Raw genomic sequence first — 14,240 nt, 5'->3', positions numbered from 1 at the left:
GTCCATATTTACGCAATGCCAAGCACTGCAATCGCCAGGGAGCGCACGAAGCACAATTGGGAGGTATCCGTTTGCGCAGAGTCAGATCGTTGCAATGTCCTTTCTTATTAGGCATATGTCAGCATCGGCTCGCACCAAAAGGTCCCGTTCCAGATCGGGCCCGGCACGGGCTCTCGATAGCCCGGTAGTTGTTGTAGAAAGGCCCCACCGCCCACCCGAGGCCGAAAGGCGGTATGGATGATTCAGAAGAGCGTCCTTAGTAAGGGTCTGCAGCTTTGCTCAGGGGGTCAGACATGTGCCACCAACGAGCCACACGGTAGTCTTGTGAAGGCAAGAATACTCGGGACACTATGAATCGACGATTGGTAACGGAGCATTCCACTTGACGGTAGTCCTACATTATTCCCTACACGTATACTTCTTATAACTGGGTCACGTTCCCTGGAACTCGAGAAAGCACGGTCGAGTACGCCAATCCAACAACCACCTGTCACACCTCCCCCAATTCCGGCACAAAAACGGCGTGCGCCTTTTCTTCACCAACGAACTTGATATGCTGCGTCGTTCGCATGATGACACTCAGAATCCCACCAGACGCTCACCGAACCATAGCTGCCGTTAACATGTTACTGAAATGGGGTGGAGGCATCCCCAAAAATCCATTAGTCAAAGCTAGCTGGTCCCTGGGCATTCGCGTCCGGGTCCGTGTGCAACTCGTAATAGTTGTAGAACCGCCGTTCCGCCTTCAGACGGGTGGCTTCGTCCAGTCCTGCGAGGCCAGCATCCTCCTTGGCTTGCTTGGCCTTGGTGATGGGAGAAACCGACTGGGGACTATTGTGAGTCAGCATTGTGCCCTGCCAATGACACTTGAACGGAACGGTTGAAAATACATACCCAAATAGCTCTCGGTCGATGAGCAAGAACTCCTTCATTGCCTGCTTGCCCCCGCGTTGCTGCAGGTAATTCAGATACACCCGGCCTAACTCCTGCTTGATGCCTGGGGAGAGACGGCTCTTCAACCGCATCTCGGCAAAGACGTTCTTCACCCGCTCAGCATGCTGCCCCTCGAGTTCGGCATTGGTCGGCTGCTCCAGCTCAAACTCGAGCCACTTCTGCCAGAAGTGGCGGCTGTCGGCGTACCACTCCACGTTCTTGGCAAAGGCGACGCGGGCTTCATCAACGGAGCCCTTCACCTTCCACAACAGTAACGCCCACTCCGTAACTAATGCGGCCTTGGTGTATATGTCCACAACGGGCGAGTCGATTTGCGCCTTATACACCTCGATTGCCGCGTCGAGACCGCTCTGCCGCCGCTGCATGTTGGCCCACGACACGATCGCCTCGACACAGTCCGGCAGCTTCATGAGGATTGCCGCGTGGATGTCCCGAGCGACATCGATTCGGCCGCACATCTCCTCAAAATAGGCAAACTGAAGGCGCACGCCCGGTCTGCTGACCGGGACAAACAGCGTGGCCGCACGCAGGTAAATGTTCCGGACCTCCTCCTCCTTGTTCTCCTGCGCCGACATCCACCGAGCGTACCGGAGCCAGAACTCTTCGTACAGCGCACACGTGACCAGGCACCTCTCGTACAGGAAGACGATCCGCTGGTAGTTGCCCTCCTCCTCCTCGAAATCAAGGTACTTGCGCCAATTAACCAACTGGTGGTGCTCAAGCTCGGTCACGTGGAAATATGGCCGTTTGATTTCAGCCTCGTACGTCCATCGCTTGCTCGTTTCGGCTTGGGTGCGCTGGAAGATCAGGTAGTAAGAGGCGTCAATTTTGGCCCGGATGTCGCGGTCAATCTCGAGCTCGGGCTTCTGAATGCCAAACTGGATAGCTTCGGCCTCGACCTCGGCTCGATATCGAGCCAGCGCGTCGGCCGGGACGAGTTCCTGGAGAGGCCGCGTATGAGCCAGCTGCCGGAAGCGCTCAAAGTAGCGCGCGTACTGGTGCATCGGGATATGAATGACGCGGTTAAGAATGGCAAAGATCTTGTCGTGTGCTTCCTGCCGAGTTTCGTACTCCAAATACTTGTCCCAGAACGGGTGCGAGAGGAAGTCGAGGCCGATATGTGAGGCGGCGCGCTCAAAGAGCCTGGAGACAAGGTCAGCGGCGAGCAAACACGACAGGATGGGATGGGTGGGTTGGGAAGGGTATGTAAATACAAGAGGGAATTTGTGCAAGCGACGCGACCCATCTAAAGAGGCCAGATTACATCTCCGGGGAACGTGCGAACGTGTAATGAGGAGAAGGCCACAGCACACGGGATGTAATCTGCCGAGTGCAGCAGCGCCTGGTTAGATATGTGAGAGAACGATCCAGCAGAGTATGGCAGCCGCCTTCGGTGTCTCTCACCATGTGCTGTACGGTTGTATGATCGAAGCGACCCTCGCGGTCCGACAGGCGGCGGGCGCCAGCCAGCATCGCAGATTTCCTGCAGGTGAGGCGGTCATGGGGCTGGGAAGGAAACGATCCGCCTATACTTACTCTCTCACAAGGTGGGGAGTGTGAGTGGTTTCCATCTTAAAGGAACAGTACTCGGTCCACAAATCGACCGAGTTGGTAATGCTGGCACAACCTCTCTCATAGACCTAGTACCCGCGTCAGCGTCGCTCTTGTTGGCCAGGAGGAACCGAATCGGCATACCATTTCGGCCGACTCGGGCCCGGAGATGTTGAACTCGAGGTCGGCATACTTCTTCCAGTAGCCGAACAGCAGCGGAAACTTCAGAAGGAAACGGTCGTAGGAGTCGCGTAGGGTTGCCAAAGCCTGAGGGCTCGAGTTGCGGTTAAGGCCGCCCTCAAGACCCTCGCAGGCCCGGATCAGTTTCTCCCAGTTCTCGAAGTTGTCGGGATCCGCTTCCTGAGCACATAGCAAGGTCAGCTCTGCGTTGCACACTCGGAAGAACACTGAGCGACTGACAACGTCCGTATTAAGACGCCTGATCTCAGCATTCTCCTCATCAGTGCCGCCGAAGTTTGCGAAGTCACCCATGCTGTCGGTGCTTGGCTGCGAAGCCTGTGTCGTGGTCTGCTATTGTTGTTGCCGGAAAATGGGTTTTTGATTCAATGTTGATGGTCTTAGAGGGAGGAGAATATGTGCGTCAATACAAGAATTGGTGTCAAGGCTGCAAGATCGCAAGTGCTATGAGTTTGGCGAGGCGGCAGGCCAAAGGAGTCGAGAGGCTGGAAGCTCGAGGTCAAACGCAAAAAAGCGGGTGCGCGGCTGTTCAAAGATCCACTTATGATTGGCGATTCCAGTGGCGGCCATCTGTTTCCGAAACCCCGAACAGATTTGCGCCGGTCGCGGGCCGCAGGCAAAGGCTGAATGAAAGTGGGGGCCATTTAACCACACTTTTTTCAGACAAACTTGTCTGATTTCTTCCTTTCCTTCTCTTCAGGCTGATGATGATTGAATCAAATCAACAAACATGATAGGAAGAGGATGATTCTCCTTATATGGAGAGCATGATCTTACCATTGATATTAAATCTGAAGCCTCTGCCAATTCTCTTTTCCTCTTTCATCTTTCAAAGTGGTTTCGCACCATGGTCACGATGGCCAGCAGCTTCATTTACTGCATCAAGAGGGATTGGATACGCTATAGAACCTTCTCTCTGTGAAGACCCTGTCTAACAGAAATTTTCTTTGACTCACTCGATGCTCGCCCAGGACCTTGCATAACTGGTTTCTGGAGCATGTTGATTTGTCGCGGTGACTCCCAACGTGAAGTGTCTGGGACAACGCAGCGCTGGGCACAACGCATCATGGAAGAGGGGCAAATGGCGCAGGACCCAATCCTCTACTTAGGTGTCTTAGGCTCTCGAGTGTTGTTACAACGGCGAGCTGGAAGCTATATAGACCCACTTGTGTCACTTCAATCTGTTCATTACTTGGAAGTGTTGGCCGTTTCGGTCTGTTCCTTTGCTTTGGGTGTGAACGAAGGCCAGAAAAACTCCTTTGTGAGCCAGCTCGCCCCGCATTCTGCGGCTGAAAGCTGAAAAAGCGCCCAGCCGGCAGGCGTCGGGCTGCCAACCTTCCGCTCCGAATTCATTCCGTCCGGAAGGAGGACGACGGAAATCTCAAGGTTCCATTGTGCTTCCGAGCCACTCATCACCGACCATCTACCGGTCATTCCCCTCGGTACCAAGACCGTGGCGCCAATTTGGCCGGTCCGGTTGCTCTGAACCGCCATGCCCTCTGTCTGCAGCTCTGCGAGGCCCCTCTGTTCCAACCACATCACAGCCACTCTTTGCGACTCGGGACGACGACATGGACTATAATTCCAGTTTTCCGTCAACGGCCCTGTGGCCTGGCCAGCCGCCCTCCTCTGAAAAATCGAGCCAAATTTTAATACGCGAATACCCTCATCGAGCCATTGCTATCACCTCCCACTCCCATGCCCTGATCCTAAGGCACAGCACGACAACGACCGAGGCCATAGCCAATGGGTTACTGGCACCATCGTCGTCTGTCCGTCCGCGTTCGAACACGTCCGACAATGTTACATCCAAGTGCATGGTTGAGTTCTCTCCGACCTCGGACAAGCTGCTCGCCGACTACCGCCCGCTCACGTCACGACCCATCTACGGAACGCTTGGGCTCATATCGATCGGGCGCGACGTCTTCCTCTGCGTCGTGACCCAGGCCTCGCGTGTCGCAACTCTCCGGCCGGGCGAGACGGTGGAGAAGATTGAGGCCGTGCAGTTTTTCTGCCTCAACTCGGCCGAGTACGATGACGTCGTGGCGCTAGACCCCTACGATCTGGACTCGGATGCCGCATCGGTATACGGACAGGGTCTCGGGCGGAGGGATGTGCCAGTGGAACACCCTTGTCAGGAGCTACAGAAGCTGCTTAGCAATGGGACATTTTATTATAGCACCGACTTTGACGTTACGAACCGCATGCAGGACAGGTAGGAACACGGACGGGAAGATTCATGCCGAAAAGGGCGCTAACACTTCACAGGCCGGCCGATGCTGCGGAATTCGATATAGATAATTTCGACGAGTCCTTCCTATGGAATTCTTACATGATCCGCCCACTCGTTCTGTTCCGGTCGCGACTGCAAAAGCGAGAGCGGGACGCACTGGATGCCTCGAGGATATTGACCTCGGCGATCCGCGGCTTCTGCAGGAGCTGGGCGATACCACAAACCTCGGCACCGTTGAGTTCCGCCAAGACGGGCCTGCCCTCCTACTTGACTGTCATATCGCGGTTGTCATGCAGAAGAGCCGGCACGAGATTCAATTCGCGAGGCATCGACGACGACGGGAACGTCGCCAACTTCGTGGAGACGGAAACGATATACTGGAGCCCCTCAGGAGTGGTTTTTTCCTATGCTCAAGTACGAGGCTCAGTGCCCGTCTTCTGGGAGCAGGCCGCTGGACTTCTGCCCAACCAGCAGAAGATCACCATCACGCGCTCAGCCGATGGGACCCAACCGGCTTTCGACAAGCACTTCTCGGAATTGGAACAAGCATATGGCGCAGTTCACGTCATCAATCTCCTGAGCGCTACCAAGCCCGGAGAGTACGAGCTCACTTCCCTCTACCGACTCGGCGTCCAGAACTGCCCTCTAAGTCGGCCGGGGGAGCGAGACCATGCGTTGCTGAGGGAGACAGAGTATGATTTTCATGCAGAGACCAAGGGCCCTCAAGGATACGTTGCGGCAAACGAGATTCGTCGGTACATTGAAGATTCGGCAGATGGATTCGCATACTATCTCGCCCAGGAGTCGGATGATGCAAGGCAGTCAACTGGTGGTCTGAATGACCACAAACGGCGGCGCTATGTTGTGGTCTTGCAGCAAGAGGGCGTCTTCAGGACAAACTGCCTTGATTGTCTAGACAGGACAAACCTGATTCAAACAATCATTTCGCAAATGGCTGTGGAATCTTTTCTCGGTCACCGAGGGGAGAGAGCTCTCTCGGACTTTTGGTCTCGGCATGCTAACCTGTGGGCCGACAATGGCGATTCCTTATCCAAAATCTACGCCGGAACTGGCGCCCTCAAGTCCTCATTCACCCGCACCGGCAAGATGTCACTTGCTGGGGCCATTGCCGATGTCCGAAAGTCGGCTACCCGACTCTACCACAACAATTTTACTGACAAGGCGCGGCAAATCACAATTGATACCCTCCTGGGGAGGATGGTTGGCCAGGCCCCTGTTATCCTATTTGACCCTATTAGCGACTATGTTGCCGGCGAGCTGCAGCAGCGGAGCAGCGAATTCTCCTCGAATAAGAAAATCCACCTGCAAGTGTTAACCCCATGGTCTCTGCAAGGCAAATGCTAACAGCTGACAGCCTGGTGGGGACGTTTAATCTCAATGGACGAACCGATGGCATCAACGAAGATCTGTCTGCCTGGCTTTGGCCCTCCGACCTGGGGTCCATCCAACCAGAAATCATCGCCGTTGGGTTTCAAGAAATAGTTGAGCTCAACCCCCAGCAGATCATGAACAGCGACCCTACCAGGAAACAGCTGTGGGAACAGGCTATCAAAAGAACCCTGGACCGGTACTATAGCCGAGAGGGAGACGAGAAGTATGTGTTACTGCGGAGCGGGCAACTCGTGGGCGCGGCACTGTGCATCTTTGTGAAGGCGTCGGTGCTCCACAACATCAAGAATGTGGAGGGCAGTGTCAAGAAAACGGGCATGTCAGGCATGGCTGGCAACAAGGGGGCAGTTGCGATTCGACTCGACTATGCCAACACGCCCATCTGTTTTGTGACGGCACACTTGGCGGCGGGGTTTGCGAATTACGAGGAAAGGAACAGAGATTACGCCACTATCGACCAGGGCCTTCGGTTTCAGAGAAACAGAGGCATAGCTGACCATGGTAAGACTCTCTGTGACGGATGAAGTGAACTTGCATAATTGACATCCACAACCTAGACTCTGTGATTTGGTTCGGGGATTTCAACTACCGGATTGGTCTTGGTTTGGAAACAGCGAAAGAGGCAGTGAAAAGGCGCGACCTCGAACGACTGTTTGAGAACGACCAGCTGAATCTGCAGATGGTGGCTGGGCTTGCTTTCCGATTTTATTCCGAGGCCCGCATCACGTTCATGCCGACGTACAAGTTCGATGTCGGAACGGATGAGTATGACAGCTCGTACGTGCTCGCTCATAAGTCGTGAAGGGATAGAATCGTACTAACAGCGGTGCTCAGGGAGAAAGCCCGCATCCCTGCCTGGACAGATCGCATTCTCCGCAAGGGGTCAAACCTCCGCCAGCTGGCCTACAACTCGGCACCATTACGCTTTTCAGATCACAGACCTGTCTTCGCCATATTCGAGTGCACCGTCAGCATTGTGAACGAGAGGCTACGGGATAAAATTAGCAGGGATATTTATGAACGGCGAAAGGCCGAGGTTGGAGGAGACACGGCCAACCTGGCTGAGAATGAATCGGAAGACGAGGACCTGATCGGATACGATGCCATCGAGCCTGGTTTGCCGCCGGCAAGCTCCGACCGCCAAAAATGGTGGCTCGAGAATGGCAAGATGGCAAGATCTTCCATCAACCCGCCAAGGCCCGACAACCCAACATCAGAAATTATCCTGAACCCGAAGCGACCAACGAACCCTCATGTACCAACTGATGAGCCGGACTGGGTTAATGTTCCCAGATCCGAATCCCGCTTGTCGTCCTTCTCTAGCATGTCGACTTCGCCGTATGAACACGTCAATCACTCCATGCTGCTCTCGTCCTCGGCGTCGAGCTCGGTGCCTAGAAAGCTGCCGCTCCCATACGATCCATCAGCGCTGCCTGCTAAGGTCGGCAGGCTGCAGATCAGCGAAGACGCAAAGACGCTCCAAGCGGTCTCAGCACCGCCCCCGCCTCCGCCACGGAGACAAACCAGCATAGGTCTCGGGTTGGTGTCCAACTCTCCAACGCCCTCGATCCAGCAGAAGCGAAAGCCGGTCACCAAATCAACAACGCCCGCTCCGCCTCTCGGGCCAAAGCCTGCCGTATCTCAGGAGCATTCTGTCAAACACAGGAGCCCACCGCCAGTGGCCAAGAAGCCCGCGCATCTCACAGGCCCAGTCTCACCGGCGGGTAGTATCATGTCAGCAAGCCTCGGATTCGACACGACACGGAACCGTCTGGAAATGACGCCGCCGTCGCCAGCAGCAACGAAGAATGACGGGGCGATCCCGACACCGAGATGCGAGACGCCGCCGTCACCACCACCGCAGCTTCCCCGACGCACCAACACCGGCAGCCGCACGAGCGTGGTTGCCTCAAATGGAGGAATATCGCTTACAGGTCTGGCGGCAGCGGCAGCAGCGCAGGAACGGAAACCGCAGCTGCCGGCTAGGAAGCCGACCGTTGCTGTTCCGGTTTCTGCTTCTCTGGCGCACACACAACAGAAGCAGGCGGCTGTGCGGCCGCCGCAGCCGCCAACTCATAGGAAGGCGCCGGCGGTGGATTTGCTTGGGGATGATGAAGGGATGGAGATGGGGGCGTGGGAGGCGTTGAAGCCTTCGTGAGAGGGGAGTTTTAGACCTGGACGTGGATGGTGGATCGTTTTCTTCTTACAATGAGGCATGGGGCGTTGGGTGGAAGCGTTTCAAAAGGGGTTCTCGGGTACAAGGTTAGATAAAGAGGTGGTATTCAAAAGGGTGGGTGATCTAGGGTTGGCGTTGCAGGTTCGGGAAAAGCATACAGAGGGCAATGATCGGACGATTCAGCGAGCAGCAGTCTATGAGATATCGGTTTTTTTTTTCTTCCTCTCAAACACTCGAGGCCGGGTTCCCCATCAAGCCCACAGTGCGCAGAGACAACGGACGCATACACGTAGAGCTCTTTCTGCTTGAAGACGTTGTTTACCACATTCAAGGGATAAGTAGCTGGCGTAGGCTTGCCATTCTGCAACTGTAGTTGTCTGGAGAGGCGCAGGTGGGAGAAGGTCCTACTTTCCACCAGCGAAGGTACCTTCGCAGCTTAGCTGTCCGCACTAGCTCAATACCTTAAACCGATTACCTGTTTTTCTTGATGTCGTTTACACAGGTTATGGACCGACTATACACGCCAGCCGCCTCATATGAGAGCCATGCAGGAATTGAGAAGGGACGGGCTGACAGTCAACGGAGTACAGTACCATAGACATGGCTCTATCTTGCATCACTGCGGTCTTCAGCGGAAAGGCACAACTACTGTGTACCTGATGTTTATGGAGGAGGCACGGCGCCACAGCTCTGACCGGAGCTGGGACCCAGCTGCAGGGCTGCAACCGTCGGCACAACTCTAGCCAAGCCGTGCGCTAATTCGTTAGAGGCCTAGTCGGACTTGGCTGGCCAAGACAATGTCACCATGACAATGCCTGCCGAGAACCGGGGAGTCGGAGGCGACCCCAGCCTGGCAAGGTACTTACTTATCTGCTAGCCTCTGCTCGTGCACCAAGAAGCACAATCGAATTTTCCCTTCAACAAGCTCTCAAACGCATAGGTACGCGTCCCCAGATAGAAAAAGGACGCGAGGTTCTACCTATTATCATCCTCTTGACTCCTCGAGCTGCTGCGCGCGACGAACGGCCATCGGTGGGTTGCATTTCAGGTCCGGGGGAATGGCTGGTGACAGACCTGTCGCTTCCCAGTGACACTACGTTGTGTTCACGAAGTGCAACGGATCACAAGTTGGACTCGCTTGTCCTCGTTTGTCCTCTTCGGTCGGACTACTGGTCGACCCATCTATTTGCTAGGTTCGTACAGAGACTCGAGGCGCATATCTGCACCGGGGACGGAGCAGGTTAGTCGGTTTCGCCTACCTCTGTACTCAGCATTCTCTTTTAGCTTGCTTGAGCACTGACGTTCGTTCAGGACCTTGCCGGTTTCGAGACTTCACTTTGATCGTTGCTGGTTAATACGTTTCAAACACAGAGTTCAGAACAACCAACGGGTCTTGTTCCTTCAGGGGACTGGGTCATTCGGCAAGCGACATATCCTATTTGCACCTCCTGCGCACACACCATCGACTCCAAAACTCCCAACACCCACAGGCACAATGGAGCTCTCAAGCAACGCATCCCCTCAGAGCCGAGCGCCCTTGGCGCTGTCAGAATTGATGGCCCAGATACCACCACGCTCGGACACCACACATCCCTCCGACAAGCCAGCGTCGATCAAACAAACTTCGAAGCTAGATGCTGTCAAAGAGCCGACACAGTCACCTGTGCCAGACGAACCACAAACACCAACTACCCAGCTGCAATCCCAGCAGACATCACCACCACCGTCAACCCAAGAGGAAGAAGATTCCTCACCTCCACCCACCGACTGGCTGGCCACACGACAGCAACTGCTTCCGCGAAAAACCCAAGGCAAGAAAGCAGACTGGATCCGCGGCTGGAGCGCCGCAGTCAGCAGCCACGGCGACGCCGCCTATTGCGCCTGCTCAGAGCCAATGGAAAGCAGCAGCATCGGCAGCGACAACCGCGGCCGCGTAGGCAAAACCAGCGCCCAGTTCGCCGACAGCGTGCGGACCGCCCTACAAACAGTCGTCAACCCGTCCTCGCACATCCACCATAAAAAGGCAACAACCATTACCACCATCACTCCCTCCTTTCCCGAACCGGCCCCGGTATGCCGCCACTGCAGCCGCCCATCCTCTACCCCGCCTCCCAGCCCTCCCGGCACCAGCAGCGGCTCCACCACCTTGGCCTCCAACGATAGAGGCGGCAAAAACTTCACCAAGCGCGTGATCAGCGGGCTGCTCTTGCGCGTGCGGCGGCCCCAACGGAGCCAGAGCGCGCACAAGCGCGACGCCGGCGATGTGCCATGGCCGGACGGCTACCAGCCGCGCTGGGCGAGCACAGCGCACGGGCAGAAGAGGTGCATTGCCCGGCCGTCTAGCCAACCCCTTTCTGCGCCCGTGTCGGCGCCCGTGGAGAAGTTGAGGTCGGTTTCGCGCGGCGATGGTGGGGGTCGGGGTGGTCCTCTTGGTGGCAGGGTCTTGAGTTGGTTTGGCGGGGAGGCGCGGTCGGTGAATAATCGCAATGGTAATGATGGTCGAGATGATGGTGCGAGAGGGGTGGGTTTCTCCACCTCCTCGTCGTCGTCGGACTTGGATGGCATCACCGACTCGGACCAACACCACCGGCGCACGGCACTGTCAAGGAGCATGTCCCGCCTGCAGCGGGCGGCGGCGCTGCTTCAGCGGGCGACGAACCGGCCTAAGGACTAGGGAGCTGTCCTGGTCAAGTCGCTTGGTGAAGCTGCTGAGCGGGGGCCCTCGCCGCTCCGGATGTCCTGGGGGACGAGGTGGAGGTCTGGGTGGTGCTAGCCAGTGCTCTTTCCATGAAATCTCACCGGGAAGAGTGTGGTTGATTGCCGGCTTAGATAAGCGAATGGACGACCGGCTTACTGGAGCATGGAGAAAGCACGAAGACATGGGGTTATCAATTTGCTACACGACACTTGGCACATACGCGAGAGGATCCCGGAAGTCTTGTTATTATGGCCATCATCAACACAAACAGTGACCTCCACAGTTTTACGGTCTACCTGTTTCCCTGAAGACTGGAACCCCGCCTGAACAAGGTCTCCTTTCTTCACCACATCAGACCAGTGAAGGGGAGGGCTTGGCCTGACACTTCTATCTCCGCTACACGAGTCAGTCTTGCTGTCTGAAGGACCTTCAGACGCTGGATCCTCGCAAGATACGGCGACTCGTACTGTGTTTGCAGCTCCAAGTCAATTAGGCATGGCACAGAACATGTGCCAGCGCTTGTTGAAATATGAGCACCCAGCCGATATGGCCAAGACATTAGACCGCCCAAGAGCATGGAAGTTTGGGCGCCTTTCCTGCGCTGCCACACGACGCAACGAGATACTAGCAATGCAGCACGAAGATGAGATTGCTCTTAATGTGGCCTCGCTTGGCATGCTGGCAGGCGTTAGGTTCGGAGGTACTGATGGTGGACAATCACGCAAAGATAAATATAGGTAGAATAATGGTATTGCTAATAACAAACACGAAACAAAAACCACTCAAACAAGAGTACCTTGGTTTGCATCACATTCTCGTTGTGCGTCAAGGGTCAGAGGAGAAGTGAGAAGAGTAGCGGCAGACCAGCAGGCCTGTCCTGGATGTGCATGGTTAGTGTAGGATCGATGTACTTGTCGGATTCGCAGCTCGGATGTCTGAGCAAAGACAAAATTGAGTTTGAAATAACTGTCATCACTCATCCGCTCCTAGTCAGACCCCAACCCTGTTCCATCCGCTGGCCCTAATCCTCTTGGGAGAGGAGAAAATGAACAGAGAGTGTATAATCCGCCCACGAATCGGGTCGCAAGACGTACAAGCCCTTTCTACCACAAACTCCAAGTCGAAATGGCGCGAGGAGACACATGCCATCAGGAGATGGGCTACCAGCCGAGCCTTGGTTTAGATGGTATATTGCCTCGGTCTCTGAGAGGAAGACCAAGGACTTTGGTGGGATATTTGAGGTTTCAAACTTCCCCCATCCCATACTGGTGGTGAAGGGGAGACCGAGATACATCTGACCCTTGGAGGGGAAGGCGACAGAGAGAGCAAGATATGAGGAAAAACGGAGATGTAAAAGACATAGAAAGAGGAAAAAGGCACCATGTTCCCTGCATTTTCAGTCCCCACCTAGCCACATCAACCCAACTCCCCTTTGCGCAGTCCTGCCCCCTTTCCCTTGCCTTTGACCAGTGTGCCGCCACAGAGCAACAGTTCCACCAGAAAGCCCAAGTTCACAGACTACAAACACGCCCGATTTCTCCCTGTCCCAGAGATAATCAACTCAGGCTCTAGCTCAAAGCCGCACAGAATGCTGGTGCAGGTGTATCAACCCGCTTCACAGCAGGCACAGGCTCAGAGAGATATAGAGAGAGAGGGGCACGCGACAGCCGAGAAAACGCAGGAACGAGCAAAAGCAGCCAACGATAGCCGCTTACACTTGCTCGGGCGCAGGCTCGTCGGCCTTGCCGTCGGTCTTCTCCTCAACGGGCTTCTCCTCCTTGGCGGCCTCGGCGGCGACGCCCTCGGGCTCGCCGTTGTCGGACGAGGTCCACAGGGTGAGGTTGTCGCGGAGCAGCTGCATGATGAGGGTGCTGTCGCGGTACGATTCCTCCGAGAGCGAGTCGAGCTCAGCGATGGCGTCGTCAAATGCCTGCTTGGCCAGGTGGCAGGCGCGGTCTGGCGAGTTGAGGATCTCGTAATAGAAGACCGAGAAGTTGAGCGCCAGGCCCAGGCGGATAGGATGGGTGGGGGTCAGATCGGACTGGGCGACGTCGGTGGCGCTCTTTGGTGGGAGAGATTTGTCAGTTGTTGGGAGGGCACGTGGGCAGGGAGTTGGTGGTCTTCACCTTGTACGCCTCATGCGCAGCAGTAGCGGCAACCTTGCGCTTCTCGCCAGAGGCGAACTCGGCCAGGTAGCGGTGGTAATCGCCCTTCCTACACGCCATATTAGCGCGCTGGGAACCACAACCCGTATGGGGCTGTCGCGACCACGACAAAGTGGACGTACATCTTGTGGTAAAAGACCTTGGACTCGCCCGACACGGCGTTGGGAATCAGGGCCTCGTCGAGCACCTCGAGCACATCCTGGCAGACCTTCTCCAGCTCGGTCTCGATCTTGTGGCGGTATTCGCGGATGGTGGCGACATGCTTATCGGAGCCCTTGGACTCCTCCTTCTGCTCGATCGACGAGATGATGCGCCAGCTGGCCCGGCGGGTGCCAACCACGTTCTTGTAGGCGACCGAGAGCAGGTTACGCTCGTCAACGGTGAGCTCGCCGCCGAGCTTGGCGACCTCCTTCATGTAGGTGACCATCTCATCGTAGCGCTCGGCCTGCTCGCACAGGCGGGCGAGGAACGTCTTGCTAAGTTCAAGGGAGGGCCGATCAGTGCACTGCGAGTGGGAGGGCAGTTGCCGATAGATGAGGAAACACACCTTTCACGCTAGCGCAAAAGTAAGCGGTCAGCAACTGAAATACAAGGCGAAGGGTACGGCAACAGCGTTGAGACCGACTCAATCACGGGCATGCGAGCCATATCGCGGGGAGGAGGGGAAAGGGCGGGTCTAGGCGAGCGCGCGTACATACCTCGTTTGCCATTTTGGGCGGTGTGTTTTAAGAGGTGTATGGGATAAACCGGTTGTGAGATGTGTGATCGAAGGAGAAGGAAAGAAGACGCGAGAAAAGTCACCACAGTAGAGTGACTTTGTTTTTTGGAATGTGGTTGAGGTTCAGTGTGTTTAGG

General features: G+C 55.8%; 4 protein-coding genes across 4 annotated transcripts; 2 read left to right on the top strand and 2 right to left on the bottom strand.

Moving 5' to 3' along the window:
• Positions 1 to 495: 495 nt before the first annotated feature.
• Positions 496 to 3,015, bottom strand: N657DRAFT_640220 (uncharacterized protein). The gene is made up of 5 exons (XM_062791931.1): positions 2,926 to 3,015; positions 2,650 to 2,865; positions 2,491 to 2,594; positions 895 to 2,097; positions 496 to 831 (listed from the first exon to the last, which is right to left on the bottom strand). The coding sequence occupies exons 1-5, from the start codon at positions 2,995 to 2,997 to the stop codon at positions 663 to 665; spliced, it is 1,764 nt and encodes a 587-aa protein (XP_062653341.1). The 5' UTR covers positions 2,998 to 3,015; the 3' UTR covers positions 496 to 662.
• A 1,259-nt stretch (positions 3,016 to 4,274) lies between these two features.
• Positions 4,275 to 8,504, top strand: N657DRAFT_562882 (uncharacterized protein; the record flags this gene model as incomplete). The annotated part of the gene is made up of 5 exons (XM_062788168.1): positions 4,275 to 4,918; positions 4,972 to 6,267; positions 6,312 to 6,847; positions 6,904 to 7,123; positions 7,181 to 8,504. The coding sequence occupies 5 exons, from the start codon at positions 4,275 to 4,277 to the stop codon at positions 8,502 to 8,504; spliced, it is 4,020 nt and encodes a 1,339-aa protein (XP_062653340.1).
• A 1,513-nt stretch (positions 8,505 to 10,017) lies between these two features.
• Positions 10,018 to 11,196, top strand: N657DRAFT_652921 (uncharacterized protein; the record flags this gene model as incomplete). Its single annotated transcript, XM_062794349.1, has 2 exons — positions 10,018 to 10,520; positions 10,686 to 11,196. The coding sequence occupies 2 exons, from the start codon at positions 10,018 to 10,020 to the stop codon at positions 11,194 to 11,196; spliced, it is 1,014 nt and encodes a 337-aa protein (XP_062653339.1).
• A 1,735-nt stretch (positions 11,197 to 12,931) lies between these two features.
• N657DRAFT_677167 (14-3-3 protein) lies at positions 12,932 to 14,095 on the bottom strand (the record flags this gene model as incomplete). The annotated part of the gene is made up of 5 exons (XM_062795966.1): positions 12,932 to 13,282; positions 13,347 to 13,434; positions 13,508 to 13,861; positions 13,933 to 13,940; positions 14,084 to 14,095. The coding sequence occupies 5 exons, from the start codon at positions 14,093 to 14,095 to the stop codon at positions 12,932 to 12,934; spliced, it is 813 nt and encodes a 270-aa protein (XP_062653338.1).
• Positions 14,096 to 14,240: the final 145 nt, after the last annotated feature.

The sequence above is a fragment of the Parathielavia appendiculata genome, assembly GCF_033297405.1.
Source record: "Parathielavia appendiculata strain CBS 731.68 unplaced genomic scaffold N657scaffold_1, whole genome shotgun sequence".
Lineage (NCBI taxonomy): Eukaryota > Fungi > Ascomycota > Sordariomycetes > Sordariales > Chaetomiaceae > Parathielavia > Parathielavia appendiculata.
Note: the sequence above shows the minus strand (reverse complement) of the source record. Positions and strands in the feature narration are given on the sequence as shown.

Excerpts from the sequence above, each read along its gene's own strand:
- N657DRAFT_640220 (XM_062791931.1), bottom strand. The coding sequence starts at position 2,997 with ATGGGTGACTTCGCAAACTTCGGCGGCACTGATGAGGAGAATGCTGAG. Across the intron at positions 2,595-2,649 it reads GGCCCGAGTCGGCCGAAATG|GTCTATGAGAGAGGTTGTGC; the intron begins GTATGCCGATTC and ends CGCGGGTACTAG. Across the intron at positions 2,098-2,490 it reads ACTCCCCACCTTGTGAGAGA|GCTCTTTGAGCGCGCCGCCT; the intron begins GTAAGTATAGGC and ends CCTTGTCTCCAG.